Source organism: Typopeltis vanoorti, chromosome 16 (genome assembly GCF_054136105.1).
Source record: "Typopeltis vanoorti isolate ZY-2024b chromosome 16, IOZ_Tvanoo_1.0, whole genome shotgun sequence".
Classification (NCBI taxonomy): domain Eukaryota; kingdom Metazoa; phylum Arthropoda; class Arachnida; order Uropygi; family Thelyphonidae; genus Typopeltis; species Typopeltis vanoorti.
In genome coordinates, this window is record NC_143564.1 from 28253628 (window position 1) to 28279408 (window position 25781).

Below are 25781 nucleotides of genomic sequence, written 5' to 3' on the forward strand. Positions count from 1 at the left end.
TGGCTTGTGTTCACGTGATGCTCGGCAGACAAAGCGTATTGGTAATACAGTACTCGTATTGCAAGACGTCGCTCGTTTATCAAGTTAAAATTTATTAAAAATTTTTGCTCGTCTTGCGAAATACTTGCAGACCAAGTTACTCACAATCCAAGGTACCGCTGTATTTCTTGTTCCACTTCTGGCACATCAAGATGCGACGGCTATCTAGTTGCAGACTGAACCTGGATTTGTCACTAAAAAGTACACGAGTCCAATCCTCATTTGTCCAGTTGTGGTGTTCCTGTGCCCAAATTCTTCAGGCTCTTTTGTGATTTGCCATAAGTAGAATGCAAACCATTAGTCTTCTAGCATATAAACCTATGGCATGAAGACGATTTCAAACATTTACCATCTCCAGAAAACGATTCCAAAGTCGCGAAATTACACTTTGTGATACATGACACACTTAAGCGACAAGTTGACAAGTTGCTGCGTTTGTCCAGCTTCTAATCAACCGATGGCTCTCCAAGGCATGGATTCCGGGATACCATGTTGCTCTGCCATTTTTAACAAAATAATGGGTGGTAGGTGACACAAGTTTACAATTGAAGTGATAATTATGCACTGTGGAAGTGAGCACAAAAAGCCACGCTTTTATACCCCCACATGCTAATACGGCTAAGACACCTTTTGACAAGTCTTAACATGATTTTTACGCAGTTCATGATTTACACTGTTGTATATTAAGAATATTTTTAAATAAATGTGTTACACTTGTAAATTATTTTTATAACTTTATAATTTACAAGAAAACCAAAATATTCTTTAATATTTTTGAGCAGTATATATATATTAAAGATACCAAGAAATTATATACTTGCCAAGTGTAAGCAAACAAAGTTCACCCCTGAAGTATTTTCAAGACGGGCAACTTGTATAAGTAAGCTAAGACTTCACATCACTTGCCTTAGTATCCCATAATGCAAAGCGCATCTTGCTGACATGTATAATGCTATGCATCATGGGAAGGGTCACTACCCAGACCGGTTTCGACCTTTATTGAGGTGAAAAAGTAAAGGGTTGCTCATTATAGGCCTCAAGTAGTTAGTATAGGGGTGCAAGAGAGCCTGATAGTATTAGGAGAAAAAAAGACAGATAGATAGCATGAGAGAGAAAAGGGCTCAGCTCTTTTATATCATCATATAGCCAAAGGCTATCCGTTTTCCTTTTTCACCAATCTCATATAGATGAACAACCAATTGAAACCAAAAAAAAGCAAAGATGACTGATACCCAGGTAGTTAGCCCCATCTGGGTTAACCTCCTTGAGTTGGCCTTCTCTGCCTGGGATTGCTTTCCAGTCATCCCTGCAATTGACTTCATTCAATGTTATTAATTCAATGTAGTCTTATAGACTACATTGAATTAAAAGGATGGAACTATTTAAAAAACCTCTCATAACAAGAATAGACAGAATTTTATTTCCCCTGGTGAATATTGCATAATGCAGGTGGTCTACACCATCTTCAACCTTTATTGAGGTCTCTTCAGTGGGAGCCAAACCTAGAGGCAACATTAAGGTTGAAGCAATGCAGAAGTCATATTTTCATATTCGAGTTGACAAGAGGTGTCACACCTTATTATTAAATTACTCTGGATTAGAGAAAGTTGTTGGAAGTTTTTTTCATTTGGTTATACTATAAATTAGAGATACCAAGAAATTATATACTTAGTTTAATCCTTTATCCAAGTGTAAGCAAAGTTCACGCCTGAAGTATTTTCAAGACTGGGGCAACTCATATAAGTAAGCTGAGACTTCACATCACTTGCCTTTGTATCCCATAATGATAAGCGCATCTCCTTGCAGAAATGTATAATGTTATGCATTATGGGAAGGGTCACTACCCAGGCTGGTTTTGACCTTCATTGAGGTCTCTTCAGTGGGAGCCAAACCCAGAGGTGATACCAAGGTTGAAGTAAAGAAGTAGTCATATTTTCTGGCTCCCACTAAAGAGACCTCAATAAAGGTTGAAACCGGTCTGGGTAGTGACCCTTCCCATAATGCATAGCATTATACATGTCTGCAAGGAGATGTGCTTTGCATTATGGGATACCAAGGCAACTGATGGTGAAGCCTTAGCGTACTTATACGAGTTGCTCCAGTCCTGAAAATACTTCAGGCTCAAATTTTGCTTACAAAAGAAAAGATTAAACCAAGTATATAATTTCTTGGTATCTTTAATTTTCTGATTGTGTGGTCTGGTTTCATATTTAATTTGCCATCTTTAATAAAAATTGACTCCAAATAGTGATTTATTGTATGTCTTCTAAAGATTCTCCATTCAGAGATGCAGCTGACGTGTTCCATTTTCATGCCTGTTTTCATAGTCTTTGTCTTTTTATTACCAAAAATTGTTACTTTTAATTTCATATTATAATTATTTTACTTTATAATATCTATTATTATTAGATTTCTGGCCTGGTTGGCCAAATGCCTAGTGTATCCGCACTTCAGTCAAAAGGCTGGAGTTCTAATCCAGCAGCCTTTTGACTGAAGTCTTTGGACTCATTGGAGGTGTTACTATATGGTCTTTACTGCTGTACGGCGCAGAAATTTGGACCTTAAAGACAACATATAAAAAGACTTGAAGCCTTCGAGATGTGGTTATACAGATGAATGTTAAAAATCCCATGGACAGCAAAAACGTCCAATCAGGAAGTACTGGAACAAATGGGGAAATCACGTGAACTTTTAGATACCATAAAAAGAAGGAAAACTGAATGTCTTGGTCACCTACTTTGTAATGAAAAATATAAGATACTTCAATTGATTATAAAAGGGAGGATAAATGGAAGAAGAGGACAAGGAAGAAGAAGAAAATATTGGCTGGCAGACAGTGGACTGGCATGAACTCTGAGAGACTGTTCAGAGTAGCTGAGAATCGCTCAAAATTTGCCAAGGTGGTTGCCGACCTCCGATAGGAGATTGCACTCAAAGAAGAAGAAGGAGGTGTCACGTAGTAACAATAATAATATATTATTATTATTATTCAGATTTTTATTTATTTTTCACAATAATTAATAATTATGCAATTTAGTTAAGGAATCTTGTAGACATTTCCTCTTTTACCGGCATCAACTCGTTGTCAAAAAAATTCAAATTAGATAACATCAGTATAAGCAGTATTAATGTAACAGAGTGGGAACTCCTTAAAGAATTTGAAAGTATGACATGAACATAACTGGTGTTACTGAAACAAAGAAGACAAAAACAGGTGTGATTATTTTAAATACTGACCACAAGATGTTATGTTTAGAAAATGATTAGGGAAAGGAAGGAGTAGCTGTGGTATTCAGTACTAAACATGAAGATCATCTTGAATATATGCAGTATGAATTAGAGTGATGTAGGCAAATATCAAAATTGAGAATTGGACAATGAAGGGGTCTAAGTGGAGATATTTTTTTTTCATTAGAGGAGGCAGCTGACATAAAGAAAAATGAAATGTTATACATATTCAGGAAATAATGATCATGGAAAGGAAGGAGTAGCTTTAATATTCAACTCTCAACATGAGGATAATCTTGAATGGTAGGCAGTATGAAGTAGAGTGATGTAGGCAAATATCAAAATTGGGAATGTACAGTGAGATGTATTTGTGCCATAATTTCATTGAAGATTCTACTAAGAAAGAAGTGTAGGAATTTTTCAAGTCATTGGAGGCAGCTGATGTAAAGGGGTAGTTGGTCCTTGTTGGAGATCTAACGTCGAAATAGGAAATGAATACCAGGCATTTAATTTTTTTTTTTTTTTTTTAACTAGAGGTCAGTCCAGCAGAATAACTGTTGATCAAATCATTGTCTCTTTGGCATACTGTGTGAAATGTAATATAGCTTGTCTCTGTGTGTATATGTGTATATATATATATGTGTGTGTGTGTATGTACTCCAGATGATGACCTTAATATGAAGTTCAAAACATCGGGAAATTAAAATAATTATTTCTAACACAGTTGTAGTCTCCATAATTTGTTTGAAATGAATGCTGATCACTGTGTAACACTAAAGGAAAGGATTTTGATGTCCCTTAATTGTATTTGATCAAATCCATGGGATGTTTTCCATCTGGTCCACACATCAAAGGCCACAAAACCACACTAGTTCCATGTGTCGTATGACAAGAAGAACAGAAGAAAGGAGGAGTCTGTTCATATTTGTCATAATCATATCTAGATCTTTTTGTGTTGTCTGGGGGAACCAAAGAGTCTTATTTTGTGTCTGGATAGTGTGGCTTTCTAAGACCAGGTATAGTTTACCTTAAATTTGCAATTTGTTCCTTGAAAGTACTATTAAATTTATATTAGTACTATTAATTGTTTGTAGTTGCTTGTCACTTAAACTGTGTTTGGCAGTTCTGGATGACAATCGTCGAAGCATGAGAAGGTGGTATTTTATTTTTGTTTGTTGTTGTTCATGTTTCTTTAATTTAATTTCATCATCATCATCATCATGCATATCAAGGATTTAGGCCTAGCATGGCCTGTTCCGGCCTTAGAAGTCATCGTTGAATCGTTTAAGAGGACGTCCTGGTTTTCTTTTTCCTAATGGCTTGTACTTTAAGGCTTGTTTTGGTAATCTTTCTGTTTTCATTCTTTGAACGTGTTCCATCCATTTATGTTTATATTTTTTAATTTTTTCTATTACTGTTTCTTGGTTTAATTCTTTCATAATTTCTTCATTTCTTTTGTGATCAAATAGGATATTCTTTGCAGTTTTTCTCATAAACTTCATTTCTGCTGTTGTTAATCTTTGTTTGTCTTTTTGTTTTATTGTCCAGATTTCGCTTCCATACATTAAGACTGCAAAGGCTAATGTATTGTATACTTTTAGTCTGGTTTGTTTTTGAACTAGGTTTGGTTTAAATATAGAGTTAATTACTGCTGTTATTTTTAAATATTTTGCAATTTTTACGTTTATATCTTTTTCATTTTCATATGTGATCACACATCCTAGGTAGTTAAATGAATTCACCTGTTTTAAGATCTTGTTATCTATTACTATTTTAGTTCTTGCTGGATCTTGTCCTTTAAAGGCCATAGTTTTTGATTTTTCTGTTGATATTATCATACCATAATCTTTGGGTATCTCATTTAGATCTAAAATTGCTTTCTGTAGTTTATCTTCAGAATTTGTAATTATTATTTGGTTGTCGGGAAAGAGGAGAGTGTTTAAGTTTACTGTAGAAGAAAGTTTAATTCCTCGATGTAAATTTTTATTCCATTTTATTATTATTTAATTTAAGTAGATATTAAAAAGAGTTGCTGAGAGGGGACATCCCTGTCAAACCCCTTGGTTTATCTCTCTCATATATGATAGCTCGTGATTTAATCTTATTTGTATTTGATTATTTTCATATATACTTGTGATAGCTTTTAGGATATTATTTGGTATTTGTCTTTCTTTTAATATGTTAAATAAGATGTTTCTTTTAACTTTGTCAAATGCTTTTTCAAAGTCAATAAATGCAATATGTGTTTCTAAATTGTATTCTCTTCTTTTCTCTATTATTAAGTTTAGGCAAAAGTCCGGGTCTATACATGATCGTCCTTTTCTAAATCCATTCTGTACTTCTAAAATAAAGTTTTCAGAATATTTCATTAGTTTGCTATTTAAGATTCTGCTATATAATTTGTAACAAGAATTTAGTATACTGATACCTCTATAGTTTTTAGGGAAATCTCTATTACCTTTTTTAAAGATAGGCATCACAATTGCTTTTTTCCATTCTATTGGGGGGGATACCAGTTGAATAAATTTTATTTAAAAATAATAAGTCTTTCTTTGAATCAAGTTCCTGCATATTTATATAGTTCTGAACCTAGCTTATCTTCTCCAGGTGATTTTCTGTTTCTTGTTTCTTTCAGGCTGATTTCTAATTCTTCTTTAGTTATTTCCTTTTCATTTTCATTAATTGTTTGCTAGTTGTCTTTTTTAAAATATTTGTCTGTCCACAATTCTGTGTAGTAACTTAGAAATTCTTCTAATTTCAATTCAGTGTTTAATTTTATGTTTTCTTTGGTATCTGCATTTAAGTGTTTCAAAATTTTATATACATTGGGTCTTATTTTATATAAATCATGTTCTAAATTAGAAACAAATTTGTTCCATGATTTTCTATGTCTTTTTCTGACTTCTCTTTTAGCTATGGCTTTTATTCTTTTATATTCTATTTCATCTTCTAATCTTTCACTGCTTAACCATTTGTGATAGACTTCTTTTTTCTTTTTGATTATTTCTTTCATTGTATCATCCCAGATCTTCAGTTTTTTCCTTTTATTGAATTTTTTGGTCTTTCCTAAGCTTTCCTTAGCTGCTGCATTTAGTATCATTTTTATATTAAGCCATTCTATTTCTATTTCTTCATTTTGTTTTATTTTGTCTAGATATTGGTTAATTCTTTGTTCATATAGCCATTGTACATTTGTGTCATTCAATAGTCTAGTTTTATAAACAAATGTTTCAATTTTTCTTTCTGTTCTTGTTACTTGTAGCCATTTAGGTGGTAATCTTAATTTTATTTTAACAAGGAAGTGGTCACTGCTTATTTCATATCCTCTGTGAACTCTAACATCTAGTGAAAATTTTGATGTCTTTTCATTTAATATGAAGTAATCTAATATTGATTTTCATCCTCTTGCTGCCCAAGTATATTTATAGAAGGAATTCAATTAATTTAATTTTATTACTGTAATAATTACATTTAATTCTGCATATTTTTGATTGGAGTTTGTTTCTGTATTTTGTATATTTTCTTTTTTTAAGCTCTGGTTACATGGATTTCTTTTTAGCTGGTGTCATCAAGGGTCTTTTCTTGTATATTTTAAGTAATATATCATTGTTTAGCCATGGACATGAATCCCTGATAGTTCTAATTCTTATTTTTTGGGTAGTTTTCTTGTAAATACCACACATCGATTTGATGAAAGAGCACAGTTCTTCCAGATTACTGGATTGCATTATAAGATGCCATCAGGGTTTCCTAATTTCTTCATTAACAATGCTATCATCTGTTACTTTTTTATTTTTAAAGTGATTTGAGATGAGTAAGGAGTTTGAGTTTTGTTTTCCCAGTACTGGGATGTGTCATGATGTAAAGTAGGGGTTTACTTGTTTTGCTTTAATAGTTTTGGATAAAAGTCTGTTTTCTGTAACATGAACATTAATATGGTCTATACAGGATTGTGCTATGTTTTCATTTATCATTTCCTCTCTGGTATCAGATAAAATGGTTGCTTGCTGTTAAGCCAAATTTGGATAATATATCTAGTAAACATACTAAAGTTAATATATAATATCTTGATTCAGTGTTTAGTTAATGTTCTCTACATCCATGCCTCATGCTATAATTATAGGCTGATTAAAGTTGTTGTTTATTTTTATTAGTCAGGTTTCTAATTCCTCTGGGAATAGTTTAGGATTTTCATCTGGTGGCCTGTAAATGGAGTGCAGTTATTAAACTCTGTCCAGTGATAGTTCTCTAGCTTTAGGCAAATGTTTTTGGGTGGCTGAAATTTCATTTTGTGATCAACAAGGAGCTTGTTGATCACAGAAGTTTCTGTTTATATTATTTTTGCTATATTATATTTATTAATATTATTATTGTTAATGATATTATGATTCTGATGATGATGATGATGATAATAATTTAATCAGGAATACAATCTGTAGGTGACAAATAATAATAATAATAATATCATCAATACTTGAGGTAGGACACAACTCATCAGAAACCTGAAATGGACAAAGTAGCTGAGTAGATGATATTCAACCAGAAATGCTCAAGGTATAAAAGTTTTACAGTGGCTACACTCATAATTCAGAAGATTGAATTTCTGATGATTGGCATAGCTTACTTAGTATTCATCTGTTAAAAGGGAAATAAAACTGCATGTGAGAATCACAGAGGAATTTTTCTGCAGAGTGTTCCTGATAAGATTTATTCAAGTATACTTGAGAAAAGGTTAAGAAAAATTGGAGAAGAACAAGCTGGGTTCAGGTCAAATGGAGATTATCAGGATCAGATTTTTAACTTTAAAACAAATATTTGAGAAATCATGGGAATATAAAAAGGATCTATATTTTAAGTTTTTTAGATATGGAAAAAAGCAGGTGCCAAGAGAAAACACTGCAATTATATAGTGTAAATAGATCATATCAATATGTTTGTTGAGGCTTAAGTGCTGTGAGGACATCATGGGTGGTGGCAGGAGAGTTTGTGAATGTATCTGCCTGTGTGAGTAGGTTTTCTATATACAGTATATAGTCACAAACTCTCCCACCACTACCCCTCCAACATTATGGCATTATTAAAACTAACCAAGAGAGCCCACAGTCTTTGTTCCAGTGCAACTGCCCTTTCAACTGAATTCAACTGCATACACAACACCTTCTTTTCCAGTGGCTATAGTGATTACAGAATTAAAAAAAAAAAAAAAAATCAGCCCCCCCCCCATTCCCCAGCCATCTCTTCAGAAGGATTTCAGAAATGCCATCACCATACTCTACATCCATGGCACGTCAAAAAAAAAAAAAAGCCAGGTCCTTAAAAAGGTATAACCTCCAGATAGCATTTAAGCCCCACCATAAACTTGCTACCCTTATCCATTCTACCAAAGATCTGCTCCCTCCTCTCTCAGTGCTTGGAGTTTATAAAGTACCCTGTTCCTGCAAGCTGGTTGACTTTGGACAGACAGATAGATCAGCAACCATCCACTTGTCTTGTCAGATGTCATCTCCTTCCAGGTGGTTGACTACCATGAGCTTTCACCATGTACGATTTTGTGCTTCTCTTTTGCATTCTTCATAGGACAAAAAGGTCCAGTCCTTAATATTTCCCATCCAATCTGTTCTTTATCTTCCTCTTCTTCTTTTCCTTGTATCATTCCTTCTAGAAGTATTTTTTGTAGGGATTCATGCCTTAGTATGTGACCAACGTAGATGGTTTTCCATTTCTTAATGGTTTTCAACAGATTCCTATCTTCTCCAATCATCTCTGATATTTCTAAATTAGTTTTTTTTGGCAGTCCATGGGACTCTAAGAATTCTTCTGAGGATCCACATCTCAAAGGCTTTTAGTTTATTTTCACAATATTTTGAAAGTTTGGAAAGCCTAATTCTTGTTTTTGTGTGAATTTCTCTTGAAGTCAGAATGTTTTTCACGCTAATGAAGGTTGATCTAGCAATTTCTATTCTTCTTAATATTTCCTTATCACACTTTCCATTCTCTGTAATTAGTTGACCCAAATATATAACTCTCTACTTGATCTAAAGTATTTCCTCTGATCTTAATATTTATATCGGGTATTTTCCCCTTTTCTCTTGTTACCAGCATAGTTTTGGTTTTTTTGAAGTTGAAATTAAGTCCATATTTTTCACATAGCTTCAGCATCTCTTCTAGTAGGTTTTGAAGATCTTTGTTATTTTCAGCTAGCAGTACTTTATCATCTGCATATCTTAAATTGTTTATATTCCTGCCTCCTATGCTGACTTCTTTAAATTCTTCTAATTGCTGGAAGATATTTTCAGTATAGAGGTTAAACAATATAGGAGAAAGAACACAGCCTTGTCTGACACCCTTCTTTACTGGGAATTCCTCCGAGTTTCTCCTGATATTCTTATTGAGGCAGTTTGTTCCCAATATAGATTTATCAGTAATCTGGTATCTTTACCATATACTCCTAAATTTCTGATGCATTTGATTAGTTGTTCATGTTGTATATTGTCAAAGGCCTTTGTGTAGTCAATAAAACATAACTAGACTTCTTTCTGCTTCTTCAGATATCTTTCTATAATAGTTCTAATGTTGAAGAGTCCTTCTCTAGTTCCTTTATTTTTCTGAAAACCAGATTGTGTTTCATTAATTTCCATTTTAGTTTTATGTTTATTTCTTTCTAAGATGATATATAACATAGCTTTTGCTATCTGACTGACTGTTCTGTATTCTTCACATTTGATTGTCTTCAATTTTTTAGGCATTGGTAGGAATGTTGAGTGCTTAAAATCTTTTGGCAGGTGTCCAGTTTCGTATATTTTGTTACATATGTCAGTCAATGATTTTATAGCCTTATCATCTAAAGCCTTTAGATATTCTGCCATAATTCCATCCATTCCTGGAGCTTTTCCTAGTTTCAGTTTCCTAATGCATTTGTTACTTCCCAGGTAAGAATAGTAGACCCCCTCCAAATCTTCTTGCATGGCTTATCTACTCTATCATGATTGTAGAGTTCCTTTGAATACTCTATCAGTTATATCTGTTAAATTAATGAAACACAATCTGGTTTCCAGAAAAATAAAGGAACTAGAGAAGGACTCTTCAACATTAGAACTATTATAGAAAGATATCTGAAGAAGCAGAAAGAAGTCTAGTTATGTTTTATTGACTACACAAAGGCCTTTGACAATATACAACATGAACAACTAATCAAATGCATCAGAAATTTAGGAAACAACCTAATGTCTTTCTCCATTAGGATGTTTCCACTGGTATCTTCAATGCAATGAGAGCCTACCCTTTTGCAAGATTTGTTAGTTAGCTCCCTAACTTTTTTCATGAAGTTCTCTGGTTTTGTGCTTTTTGTCCAGAAGTTCAATTTCCTTGCATTTGTTGTTGAGCCATAGTTCTTTTGCAATCCTAAATTCTTTCCTGATCTCCTTGTTTAAGTTCTTGTATTCAGGAAGATTTTTGTGTTTCTTTCTTTCCTCCATCATTTTCAGTTTCTTGTCATTCATCCAGGATTTACTCATTTACTTCTCAAATTTGGGAATTGTTTGTTTTACTGCCATTTTTATGCTCTCTTTAAATTTCTGTCATCTATCCTCAATCTCATCTTTAGGGTAAGGATACTTGGTGGAATCAGGAACATTAACAGCAGTGGATTGTGCCAGTTCTTTTAAAAATTTATCTCTTATTTCTTGATTTTTAAGGGAGCCAAGATCATATTTTTCTATGTTTAGTGGTTTCATTGTTTTCCTTAATTTTATTGCTGCTTTAATGACCACAGGGTTGTGGTCTGATCCAATATCAGCCCCTGGGGTATGTTTTGTTTGTAAGGTGTTATTCCAGAATCTTTTTTTTTTTAATCATTATATAGTCAATCTGATTCCTACAGCTGTCTTCGGGACTTTTCCATGTGTAAAGTCTTCTACGAGGGTGGCTAAATAAAGTATTTGCTATTACCAGATTGTTTTCTTCACAGAACTGTATTAATCTTTCTCCTTTTGGATTTCTATGTCCTGGGCCCTGGTTTCCCATGCAGGAAGAGATCTTTTCTGAGCCTACTTTAGCATTTAAACCATAGTAAATTCAAAAAAGAAAGACTATTTTTAGAATCTGTAGTGGCACTCAGAAATCAACCAAATTCAAATAAATACAGTTGCATAAAACTTCCCAAAATTTGGAAAACATTAATTAATCAGAGATGCCACCTATGAACGCCCATAGAGGATGCACCACCTAGATAGGAATTTAGCGTCACCCACGTGCTTCACTTTGTATTGTGTTGTATTCGAGTGTGTGTTACATTAGTTTTTTGTAATATCTGAAGATGTCTCAGTGACTGAGATGAAATATTGGAAGCATCAAAATCAGTTTTAATCCTCTCCAAGTGTGCTGTATATATTCCATTAAGCCTCCAACATGATCATATCAAGACATAGTCTATACCTTGAATTGTAAGTCAAGAGTTAAGAATTGAAGGAGATACAAGAAGATAATAATTAAGCATTTCCTCTAAAAGAAGGAATGCGGGAACTTTTTGTGATGTCTGTTATAACTCTGAAAGCATTACATGTACTGGATGCAAGAAGAAATGGAGAGAAGGAAGTTGATTTGGAAGTCCAAACATGGCTGTATATCACTTAATGCTTCTAGTAACCAGAGCAGGCTTTATGCTGGGAAATGAAATGCATCTACTTCTCTGTGTTATCAGGCACCACTTGGCCTTTCCTTTGAGGAATGTGAATACCCAGTTAGTTTGCTCATGGACAAATGTTTGTTTTAAAAATCCAGCCAAGATAGAGCAATCTGAAAGAAAAAAATATCTGCATTTCCATTTTTAGGCCTAAAAGTTTTAAGTGAAGTTATAGTCATATTATTTATAGTTAAATTATAATCTTAAGTTTTTATATTAATTATAATGTGCACTTATATCTTCCTTTAATTCTTTACAGGTTTTGTCTGCCTTAGACATTTTACAGCCCCCACATATAGACTTCTTCCAAGAAATGTATCCTTTACTTCCACTGTATGAGATAGAGATTACAGTTATTTACATTAATACCAGTTTATTATGTTTGAAATCCTGCAATATGACATTGTTATTGGTTTTGTTAATTATTGACATATAATATCAGTGTTGTGACTGTCAAGAGAATAGCTAGATGATGGTGGGAGTTGGCATCATTGAACATTTTGATGTTATGTTTATGCATATTATAAAATCATTAATAAATAGGAAAAAATAAATAAAGGATGAGAATAAAGATAAGGGGAAGAAAGGAAATAGTTAGAATGAATAGAGACAATCTTAAGTACATAAGGTGAGGTGGAAATAAAGAGATTTGGAGTAAAACATATCAGTTTTGTCTAGCCAGTGGTGTGATTGTCAGCATGTGGCTTGATTGCCAGTGATTCTTTTTAAATTCAGCACCAATTTAGTCCACAAGGGCTGTAGTATTTGTTTTGTTAAAAAATCCAGTCCACTTCCTTTTTTTTTTTTGGTGATACTTTTTTTGCTCAGACAGTTTATCTCTAAGTGCCCCACTTTTCTTCTCAAAAACACATGAAACCAGCAATGAACATACTTTTAATAGCATTACATTTTTATAAATGTGACTCCCATCAAAGAAAAGTTGTAAACCTGTAGTACATTGGTATCACTACAGTTGGTGAGCCAAAGTGACCATTTTCTAATTGGTGCTATTCTGGAGGTTAAAATAAACAGTAAATATTTTCAGCACATCAAATCATCTGAGGTACAATATTAACAAAATAGATATGGCAGAAGAGAGAAGAAAATATAAGAGTGAATTAAAACAAAAATCAAGAAATATGCAACTAGAAGATAATAAAAACATTACAAACTTTAGGAATTATATTAAGGATAGAATGAAAGCAGCAGCAGCAGAAAACTCGATTGGAATTGAGTTTTCTGCAGTGCCGGCCTGGCTGGCTGAGTGGTTAGCATATCTGCTCTCCAGCCAAAAAAAAGGCTATAGGTTCAAGTCCCACCATGGGCATGGATGTTTGTGATTGTCTGTGGGAAAAACTAGTGGTGGTAGTCAGGGCAGATGGCATTGGTGTAGTTGCGGTCAGTAGGTGGAGACAGAGTTGTAGAGCAGGTGCCCTCCCTTGATGAGTCTTTGGACTCCCTGGAGGCATCAAATAATAAGAATAATAATTCAAAGTAAAATGCATCATAAAAAATAGTTTGATAAAGAATATGAATGGGCAGTAAAGAAAACAGAAGCATTTGGCTTAACAACCCAGCTGATATTCATGTCAGTAAGAGATACAAAGAGAGCAGCAAGAAACCCAATAAAATAATCATACAACAGAAAATAAAATTTTTACATGAACAGATTGAAGAAATCCAGAAATATTTTACATTAAATAATGCTAGAAAATTTTTCTGTGAAATTAGGGATCAAAATACAGCTCCACATATGAAGATAACACTAGTAATGGACATACACCAGCATACAACAGAGATGAAATAGTGAACAGGTGCAGAGGGTACTTTAACAAAACTGTGATGAGCCTGTTGAGACTTTTAAACAGAATACGTATCATATTTGTCACCCAGAAATATTTAAACCTTCACCAGCCAAAGTAGAAGAAAATGTAAAGCAGCTTAAAGACAAAAAAGCACCAGATTCTGACAAAAAAATAGCTGAACTTATTCAGTATGGTGGAAGTAACTACACATATACATAAACTGGTAAATTTAATTTGGGAAAAAGAAAATATATTGCAAAGATTGACAGAAACAAGGCTGTATTATTATGTGGGTCAGAGACATGGAAATTGACCAAAAAAAACCCAAGAGGATAAATTAAATAGCTTTCAAACAAAGTGTGTGTGTAAAATATTAAAAATATTTTGGCTCCAATGTATAATAAACAATTAATTATATAAACAGACTGAGCAAAGCAGTATCACCAGCAAAATAAAAAATAATAAAGAAAACACAGATGGAAGTGGATTGGATATGTACTGAAAATGGACACCAGAGAGATTCCAAGAGTAGATTTAACATGGATCCTGGAAGAAAAAAGGAAATAAGTAATTGGTTGATTGATTTATGGCTTACTGGCACAAGAACAGCAAAGGTCATACTTCACCATATCAAAGGTTACAGCAGTGCACAAGGTATTAATAGTCATAAAGAGATAAATCAGTAAATCATATGTATGCACAAAAAATTAAATAAGTTTGACAGTCTTCAAAATACAATGATATTCAAGCAAAATCAGAAGCACTGCATAAAAGACAGCGGAAAAGCATGGTCTTAAAATAAATATGATTAGAACAAAAGTTTTCTTAAATTGAACAGGAAATGCCACAAAGAAATTAAAATTGATTAATATGCAGTATATGAAGTTAAGAATTTTACATAAGATAGTTGTAAAGAACTCATGAGTCTGTATAAATTACACACTTTTGGTAATGTTTTTTTTTATATTCACAAGTGTCTATATCTACATATAAATAGAATTTACAATCAAACATGTTTGTATAAATTTTTTGTAAAATGTTAAAAATGGCATGCAATTTGTTTAAGTCTGATGACAACTGCCTGAGCATATATGGCTTGGCCAGCCAAGTAAAAATTTCATTGCTGTCTTGCATGAAGTGTGAGAATTTTTTTCTCTACCAAAAAATGCAACAAATAATGAGATGCATGTTGCATTTTTTATACATACATGGGTCATCAGTCCTCAGTAAATAAGAATGTGTAAAAATGACTATGACCTATGCACAACCTAACAAGAACAACTTCCTCTCTTCTGTTTTGTATGTTGACTAGACTGCCAGTGCTTAATTTCAGGCATAACCTTATGCAATTTGTCAGTTCTTCCTGGCATGATGAGTGCCACTGGGCAATTAGCTTTGATCTTATAAAGTATCTGTAGTCTGTATATGGTATATACTGTCAAACAGTATGTCAAAAAAGTATGAACTAATCTAGCAGGTGCATCTGTAGTCTTATTTCTCTTAATTCCAATGTGGATTGAGAATCCAGCACAACCAAACATCAAAATTAAGGGTCTTCATTTTGTACAACAGTTATAAAACCTCACAAAGCACTGGATGTGGATTATACACAGGAGAAGAAATAGCCTGTAAAGAACTTGAGAGTCTGTATAAATTACACACTTTTGGTAGTGGTTTGCAATGAAGCGGGATCTAATTGGAGATTGATGGTTCAAGATCTGATACATCTGTTGGTTGTGTTGCTGTATTTCCTTCCATTACTATCTCCAATTAGATCCTGCTTCATTGCAGTCAGTTGCATGCACAGTCACATGCCATTCAGCTTACACTTGTGAATATAAAAGAAACCGCTACCATAGATGTGCAAGAAATCAGAGTGGGCTGGTCTATGTGTATTAAATAATTGTAGATAGACAGGTGATGGAGTATGGAAACAGGTAAGGCTTAAACTAATTTGGCAGACAATGCCAGAAAAGGAAAGAGGAATGGCTGGTTGGGAGAGATGATGAGAAGCAGAATTAGTGGAACAAGACAGAGGTATCTGGAAGAAACAGATCTTAGCCTCATGTGCCATAGTACACAAAGATAATAAGTGACTACATAGTTGGAATTGGATACTTCATGGACAGTCTCATGAAATAATGGTAAAATAATAAAAATAAATCTTAATGTTTAAATAATTAAACATTTACATAAGTTAAACAAGCTAATTCCTCATTTAATGATTAAGTGCATTTTAAGTTAATTTAGCAAGTATCTTATCACTTATGAAATGCTTTCATGTGTAACTACCCGAACAGCATATCAAATAATTTATGCTTCATATGTATGTATGTATTGATTTGTAAACATGTAAATACTGGTTCAGTGTGGTTGATAATTTATCATACACAGTGACAACCACTCTGTGTATGACAGATGCCTTTTTGACATTTGCTGTGATTTATACTATTGTAGTCAGAAATAAATTCAATATTTTGTTTTAATTTTATTTTGCATTTCAATTTTGTATTATGAATTACTCATTTTGCACTATAGTTAACGTGTACAACAAAAGTAGAACTTGTACTTTTGTACACGTTACATAATTTACTTTCCTTCCAAGATGAAACACAATGAAACACAAAACAGAATGTTTTCATCTTGGAAGGATAGTAAATTATGGTTTTTATTTGTTCAAGCTTGGGCTTCAGCAAGCAAACGTTTGTGCACTAAATATCTTCTTGCCTAGGCTCTTTGTTTCAACTATTAATGAGGTATAATTGGTATTAGATCCTCTGTTGCTCAGTCGCATAGAATGAAGCCTTTGTTTAGAAATACCTTGGTTTCGATTCCCATCCATGACCATCCATTTTTTCACCCAGAAACTCAGATTTTTTATCCCCCAGAACAGGCAATCCAGTCCTGTAAACATGTGCAGATTTACAGCCATGGATACTTATGATAATATGTGGAAGAGATAGGGCCCTCACCACGCATAATGCCCATAGTTCACCACAAGTCACATCACAGTGGTCAACCTCCTAGATAGAAGATATGGCACTTGAATGGTGAATTGGTATCAGGCACAACTGATATTCAGAAATAAAAACTTTGCGAAGTTTTTATTTCTGAATGATGAACAAATATATTAAAACAAGAGGTATACAGTTGCACTTTTAGATCATTGAATATAATAAAGAAATAAAAACTTTGTGAAGTTTTTATTTCTGAATGATGAACAAATATATTAAAACAAGAGGTATACAGTTGCACTTTTAGATCATTGAATATAATAAAATACATTTCAAAAAATTAAGTTATTAAAGGTCTTGAATAACAGTATCAAGTGATGTAGGAAATTTTCACAACGGAGAATTGGATAATGAAACTTATCTGTGTCTGTGGTCCCACAGAAGGTTTTACTAAGGTAGAGGAAATTTTAGTTAGGAAAGCAACTTGCATAAAATAAAAGATTCTTTTTGTAGATTTCAATAGCAGATTAGGAAATGAATACCAGATATTCAGAAAAGTTTTGGGAAAATTTGGAGAATAGGACAAAGATAATAATAATGGTAAGTAAGTACCTGCTGGAGTTCTCTTCAGTACATCAACAAGTGTTGACTAATACAATGTTTCAAAATTAACATGTGCACAAATTCACATAGAAAGAAGACATAAGAAAAGTCTTCCTAGCTCTGTTATTGTTCAGGATATAAGAGTATAAAGAAGAATGATCATCAATTAATTTTGATATTGGATTGAAAGGAAGAATATTATTGAAGAAAAAATGATAATTTAAAAACAAGAAACAAACCTTGGAGGCTCAGTGACAAAGTCTGAAAAAAAATATTGATTAATTCATATAGAGGCAAGAGGTTGTTTGCAAGGATAGAAAAATCTGGATTTCTTCTTTTTGAAGAAAAAGTCCTAGAAAAAAAAGAAATTGTATCAAAAGATCCTAACAAGTAAGCCAGCAGGAGCACTGAGAAAATATTTTAAGAAAAATGTAAGAAAGATAACCTAAGAGATTGGCTATCTGATAAATATCAGCAAGTTGTGTATAGGGAAGTAATATCCCAGAATAGGAAAGTCACTAGTGACTTTCCTATGATGGATCTGTTCTTAATGATATTGGGGAACAGTTGAATGCAGATATTCAGTTGTTTGCAGATGATGCAAAGTTGGAAAGAACTATGAGGAGTATAGCAGATGTGTGGCCTTACAAGAAGATTCAAAGACTGAATGGGCATGGGAGTTGGAATTACAGTTCACTGTCGTGAAATGTGAGGGCTTAAAATTTGGAAAACAAAAATGAGATCAAGAATTTTATATATTAATTCCCAGAAGCTTCAGTAATTCCAGCTAGATCTAGGTCTAAGTTAGTCATTCTCATAATATATTCACTATAAATATTAAAAAGATAGGGAGACAGTATACAACCATGCCGCATCCCTTTTTCCACTCGAACACTGTCTGTTTCTACTAAAGCTTCTTGTTTGTCATATAGCTCTTATCAAGAGAATTAGATGCTCAGGTGTGTTCCCATTGATCTCATTACAATCCACAGTCAGTTGTGATCCATTCAATTAAGACTTTCTTATAATCAATAAAACAGATGAATATTTCCTTCTGAAATTCTCTTGTTCTTTCTATAACCCATCTCGTGTTTGCTATTTGGTCTCTAGTTGCTCTACCTATCTTAAAGCCTGCCTATTCTTGTGGCATTTCTCTATTCACACATGGTTCTAGTCTTTGTATAACTTTACTTGCATGTGAAATTAAAGCAATAGTTTTATAATTCTCACAATTTCTGGAATTTGATTTTTTTTTTTTTTTTTTAATTTGGATGAATACTGATGTTTTCCATTCTCTAGGCCAGTATATTTTCTCCCAAACCTGTTGATAAATTTCAGTGAATAAGATCAAAATTATTAGTTATGGAAAATAAAATAACAGAACAGGTGACACAGTTTAATTGTTTAAGATGAACGGTAAAGATATAGATGAAAAAATAAATACAGAAATTTTAGAATATCTGTGGAATAAAAGGACACAGAATAAAAAAAAAACAAGAGAAGAAACAACTTAAATTTTATGAAGTAATGACACTTTATTATATGGTTCAGAAATATGGAGTGTTAAAAACAAAGATGAAAGCAAAATACAAGGTGCAGAAATTAGATTTTAAAATGCAATTAAAAGATGCACAAAATCTGAAAAATGAACACCAGAAGAGAGCTAGATATTTACAATGTAAATGAAAAGATCAAGGCATATTATAACCTGAAATGGGAGAAATGGGAAGATATTGCCTATCAAAAGAAGTGGATAAATGTAGGCCAAAGGGAAAGAGAGAGAGAGAGAGGAAGACTATTTGCATGATGGAAAGAGGACTGAAGCCCAGAACAGGCAAATAGCTAATCCTTGAGAAGAAGAAGAAAATTTGAGAATTAATTTGTAAATAAAGTAGTTGAACAAAGGCTTGAGACATAGATGAAACTTCTGAGAATTTTAAGTTAGAAAATGAACAGATGGTGGTAATGGCAGAATCATATGACAACTGAAGGTATGCAGAAGGAACTTCATATTGTTAGCATTCAAGAATGTTTAATTAGAGGTAATGTTTCAGATGGCATGGCCACTTAAGCATAATGGAAGAGGAACTGTTAACAAAATAAGTGAGGAAGACATGGTGTACTTAGAAACCCCTCAGAACACTGAAACATAAGATCTGACGATATTGGACTCCTGACAAATAACAGATTAATTAGAAGGAAAATTGTTTATAGGAAGTTACAATGTAAACTTTATCATGTAACAGAAACTTGATTATGTGCTACCATCATAGTATCCTTCATTGTGTAGAATTTACGGAGACAAAAACATGGATTGGAGTAGTATGTACTTTACTTAGAATAAAGAAAATAATGCTTGACCTTTCAACCTCCATATCGAGGTCATCATCAGGAAAACATACATATGCACAGGATACAAGCAACATGACACTATACACAAGTAAGTTAAATTTAAATGCTTTGTTAACCATTTACACTAGCCTGACCTCTGTTCAAAAATAAAATTAAATTAAATTTAAAAAAAATTATATATATGAGGGTGGCATGAAAAATTCTCGGCCTAACAATGAAAAAACTAATTTATAATTTCAAAATTATTTTTATTTTTCAACATAATCTCCCTTAAGACTAATACATTTATTCCAGTGCCATTATCTCATCCCTGTAGTGGTTCTCAATAAGATCTCCAAAATACCCCTCTACAACTGCAGTCACCTCTTGATTCGAAGAAAAATGCTACAGAATAGGGTGGATGTTCCAACAATTCAGTGGTGCACTCAGGATTTAACCTTTGGGGTGGCCGAGTTGAGTAGACGTTTTGCAAATACACAGTACACATCGCATATGACCTATAACTGAGTATCTGCAGTGATCGCTAATTCATAAGTAGCACACAACATAAATAAAAAAAAAATGAATTTGAATTAGGAAAAGATTTTTGGAAATTTTTCTAGTGTTTTTTCCTTTTCTTTGGGGGGGGGGTGCCCCCCCTCTGGGTGCGCCACTGCAACAATTCATAGTGCAAATCCCTTAATTTTCCAATTGCTAAAACACCTTTGTGGGCAGGTGTATTGTCCTGATGAAAGAAAGATGATTTTTTTTTCCTTCTGCAAACCAGGTCTTTTCTCACGAATTCTTTCATCTAGTCTGGTTAAAAGATCTGAATAATATTGCCCGGTTATTGTTTTATCCTTTTCAAGATAATTAATAAACAAAATGCCTTTAGCATCCCAAAACACCAATGCCATAAACTTTCCTGCTGATGGAACTGACTTTGGCTTCTGTCCACTGTTTTGACTGCTGTTTGGATTCTGGTGTGTAAAGGTGAATCCATAGTAATAAATCGATGCACAAAATCAGTTTTATTCTTGTTAAAACACTCCAAGCAGTGTTCAGAGATTTTCATGCGAGTGTGTTTTTGATCTGCTGTGAGCAAGTGTGGCAGCCATCTTGCACAAAGCTTTTTCATTTGCAATTCTTCATGCAAAACATACCCTACACGTTCTTTTGAAATGCCTATAGTGTCAGCAATTTCATGCACTTTGACTCACCGGTCATCCAATACCATATCGTGCACTTGATCAATGATTTCTGGTGTTGTTACACTTTTTTGGACGTCCTTCATGTGGATCATATTCAAGTCTAGTACGGCCACATTTAAACTCGACAGCCTATTTCTTAATTGTCAAAAATGAAGGAGATGAGTTCCCATAAACTTTTATGAACTTTGAATGAATTTCTTTTGACTTTAAACCTTCTTTTACAAAGAATTTTATAACTGCACGATGCTCGGTTTTATCCATTTCAAGGGATACAGACAACACTTTTGCTTCAGACAGCTGTATAAAAAAACTCGGCACCCCCTCTACCAATCCATCTGCCTGGAAAACAGGTGTCGAGGTACGACCTTACGTCTGTCAGTTAATGAAGAGGTGCTCCATCTTTGCAAGAAATGTAAACATCCGTCATGGTCATCATTTTCTGATTTAGTAGTAGGTACTTTTGTAGCATGTCTAGATACACACCACCAGTAAGCTCCGAAAAAAGAAGGGTTATACACTTTTTTCTTGATTATGACACAAAAAATTAGGTTTTGGAGTGCCACAAACATGTTCTACGATGCCGTGTGGATTTTCACTTCCCCAAATTCTGCAGTTGTGTTTACTTGCCCACTTATATAAAAAAGTGCACTCGTCACTAAAAACGATTGTGTCCAAAAAGTTCTCATTTTGTTCTATCCTGCTAGTAATTTCTGTACAGAAATCCTGCCGTATCTTCTTGTCATCTTTTTTCAAATGTTGTACAAGAGTAAATTCATAGGGCCTTAAGTGTAGATGCTGTTGTAAAACATGCTACACAGTAACACATGGAATTCCAATTTGAGAAGATGCCTGTCTAGTTGATTTTCCAGGGCTTCTTTGGAAACTTTCCCAAACTTCTTTCACAACAGCATTGGCAGCATGCAATCTTCCCAACGACCTTGGATGATGCACAGAACCCTCTGTTTCCACAAAAGTCTTGTGCCATGTGTAGATCCTGCACATACTAGGAGGTTCTTTGCTGTATTGTATGTGAGAATTCCTCTGAACTTGTGTTGCAGACTTCATTTTCTCAAACCAAAACACACAACGTGCTTGCTCTGCACCCTCGAATGTTGCCATTTTCAAACGTGACGCATCACGCCATCTCATGTTGTCATTTCGTAATAAAGTTATGCTACCAAAAATTTGTTTCACTACATTATGACACTCATTCAGCTTTTGTGTGTCTTCTGAGTTATTCTCTGTTCTCCTGCAAAGTTGTATACACCCTTTTGAAATACCCTGTGTGCATGCGTGCATGATTATTATTATTTTTTTTTTGAGCAAGTAATGAGGGCCATATCTGATTATAGAATCCTTGCTGGCTAATTTGAACAGATTAATTCTAGGAGCAGATGTCAATGAGTGTCAGTTTAATGTTTCTAAAAGTAATATTATGGACAAGAAAATTGAACGTATAATGTTATTCAATGGAATTTTGTTAACTAGAAACTTGGTGGGTGGATTATAAGGATATATTGAGTAAATGTTCAGCCACCACATTGATAAAGTGGTTAAATCATTGAAAAGAACACTAACTTAGAAGAAAAAATAAGTTATTCATCTACTTGAAAAGGCTTTGATATATGGATTATTGTGAAGAACCAGAGGTGGGTGACTAAGATGATAATCTGCCTATTATCATAATTGCACATATGAGTACAAACTGAGGGAACATGGTTTTCAAAGTTTCAGGAATAGACAGATAAGAGGAGATATGATAGAAACATAATTTATTAAACGAAACTTACAATATATATAGAAGTAAGATTTTACAACTTATGGCTAGTGGAGGCAGGTTATCTCCTGGAACTGGCTAGAAAACATGACGTCTAGATTCTTTTTTTGCAGTTGTATATGGAATGGAATGCCATAAGATGTTTTCTTATGTATGTTTTCATTGAGTGTATTTAAGGGAGATATGATAGGCATGAGTGACTAAAATGGTCCTCTCACAATTAGTTCTGGGACTCCCTCGGGGAGCATACAAATAATAATACCATATTTACTCGAATATAACTTGCTCTCATGTTTGAGGAAAAGGAAAGTCACTAGCGGAGTGCCTCAGGGATCTGTTTTAGGGTCATTACTGTTTAACTTGTATGTTAATGATATAGGTGATATGTTAGTGAAATAATTGGATGGAGATATTCAGTTGTTTGCAGATGATGCAAAGTTGGGACGATCCATGAAGAGTAGTGAGGATGTTGTGGCCTTGCAGGAAGACTTGAATAAATTGAGTGATTGGGCACGGAAATGGGGATATGAGTTCAATGTTGCAAAATGTAAGGTTTTAAAATTTGGAAAACAAAGATGGGATGCAGAATTCATGCTTGGTGAGGATACATTGTTGGAGGTGGAAGAAATAAGAGATCTGGGGGTGATAGTGGATAAGGATCTGAAATTTAGGGGGGACATAGCCAAAATTGTGAAGACAACACAAAGGCTTCTGGGAATGATGTGGAGGACATTGACGTGTAGAAGTAGGGAGATTCTTGTTCTGTTGTATAAGGCTTTGATTAGGCCATGGACTATTGTGCCCAGATTTGGTCACCTGGTTTTCAGAAGGATGAAGAGATGTTGGAAAGGGTCCAAAGGTGACTGACTAAGGTAGTTTCTGACCTCTGGAATGTCGAGTGTGAGGAAAGATTGAGGAGATGCAGTTTGCAGAATCTGGTGGACAGGAGGAAGAGGGGAGATATGATAGAGACTAGTTGGTAAGGGGTTGTTATAGGGTCGATGCTGGAGAAGTTCTACAGAAAATAGTGGGAGATCGGGGGAGAACCAGAGGTCATCCCTGGAAACTGTATAAAGAAGGGGTGAGTAGGGGAGTGAGAGGCAGGTTTTTTTCATGCAGAGTTGTAAATGATTGGAATGCTTTGCCTGAGAGTGTGGTGTCTGCAGGGAGTTTGAATGTGTTCAAAGCACAGCATGTGTGTGTGATAAAAGGACCTCCCAGGTGAGTCTTTGACTCCATGAGGCCCTGATTTTACTTTACAAAAAAAGAAATTAAAAAGTTTCGCATGTACCTCGCACATGAAAAAAACTTTAAACACATTCACATCAGGATGATAGTAACTCGCTCACCACAGTAAACAACACGCCCCCCCCCCCCCCCCAATAGCCGCTAAACTGCAGATGCAAGAAAAACAAGTCGTTTTATTGTATTACTGAATAAGGTACAAAGAAATTTGTAGTCTATATAATATGTTTGTCAACAAATAGTGCAATTAGAGACAGCTGGGAAAAAAACGGCACTAATTAATGAATTATGTCCTCTCCTACACAAACTATGCTGTATAGACTCAAAACTAGATGTTGTTCTACACAGTATCTGATTAAAAACTATTGTCTAAACATTTATCTAAATTTTCAATTACATAAAATAAGTTTGTTCAATTGCATTTAAAATTTTCGATTTCATTAAAGACGGATCACAGAGGCTAACTTCAAATAAAATTCTACTGGCGAATTGAAACGAACATGCCATATAATGTGTGTGCGAATCCGCCTGCCAGCACAACGCAGAAGCAGCAATAAAATTCAACGGAAGCTGTTTAAAGTTTGGCAGCTGTATGGCCAAATAAGAAAAATGTAGTTAACATATTTAAGCCAAACTATACTTTTAAAGTAGAGGAATCTAGAGAACATTGCTCAAAAGCTTCTGTAAGGTTAGCAATAGGAAGGGATAGAGGCCAGCACATGACAGTACCTTCTTTTGAAGGTAAAAATTATTCTACTACACAAAATAACGAGGCGGTATCGCTGGTATTACATGATAGGCAAAGAGCAGCATAACATCAGGCAGAAATATGTCCTGTAAATGAAGAATCAACAAGAGCCAGCCAGGCTGGCCGAGTGGTTAGCGTATCTGCTCTCCAACCACAAGGCTGCGGGTTCAAATCCCGCCATGGGCATGGATGTTTGTGATTGTCTGTGGAAATACTAATGGGGATGGTTGGCAGTAGATGGCGTTGGTGTAGTGTGGTCAATTGGTGGATTGTGTGGCGGAGACAGAGTTGTAGAGTAGGTGCTCTTCCTCGATGAGTCTTTGGACTTCCTGGAGGTATCAAATAATAATAATAATAATAAAAATCATGTAATTCATTGGAACATTTCTGAAGGGCCAGATGTCAAAACGGACTTTTGAAATCTTTGATAAATCCTCTTTGCCGAGTGTGATCTTCTTGTATACCAGCTCCTTAATTTTATTATAATGAATGATGAAGAGCATGTGACTGTGAAAGAAAGGATACTTCTTCTGTAGTTTTTAGATTGATTATTTTGATAATTATTCTGCCATTTCAGACTTGCAGCGTCAATGTCCTTAGGTTCAAAAAGAGATAAGAATTTTATCTAGTTTGAATACCAAAAAAAAATCTTAATGCTACATTATATGTAGCATTCATATCAAATGACTACTGGTTAATATCACGTATAATTGTTAAATGGGATTGAAGCACTTATTTATTTATTTATTCATATGGAGTTTCCCCTCTTTTTCTCCCCCGTCCCTATTGGGGCGAGTTGAGTCCCCTCATGGGGGATTAGATAATTATGGCTGTAGATCCGTGTGTGTTCACAGGGCTGGTTTGCCTGCTTGCGGCAAACACCAGATAAACTGGCGGGGAAAAAAAACTACTGCCTGTGCCTAAGACCGGCTAACTTGGCTATGGCTGAGGAAGATCCTCAAATTCCTTACGTCTTCGACGGGAATCGAACCTGGGACACTCCTTCCCCAGTCATATGGCTGCGAAGCGCATAGCCACTAGGATAACCGCGCGGACATTGAAGCACTACCTACTGGACTCTCACTCACAGGTTATGAGTAATTTTGTGCTTTTCATCCAGGATTTGTGATTGTTTTGCGGTTACTTTAACTTTAGGGACA

At 34.3% G+C, this 25781-nt stretch overlaps 1 protein-coding gene across 4 annotated transcripts in view; it reads left to right on the top strand.

Annotated features, from left to right (window-relative positions):
• Nucleotides 1–25781, top strand: part of nmo (serine/threonine-protein kinase nemo) — a 362063-nt gene that overhangs the window by 112689 nt on the left and 223593 nt on the right. For all 4 annotated transcript variants that reach the window (XR_016549577.1, XM_090406022.1, XM_090406024.1 and 1 more), the window contains exon 3: nucleotides 12207–12262. Coding sequence is in view for 3 of the 4 variants with exons in the window: in XM_090406022.1 (XP_090262148.1) it covers nucleotides 12207–12262 (56 nt within the window). In the remaining variant the exon portion in view is untranslated. The remainder of the gene's footprint in view (nucleotides 1–12206; nucleotides 12263–25781) is intronic.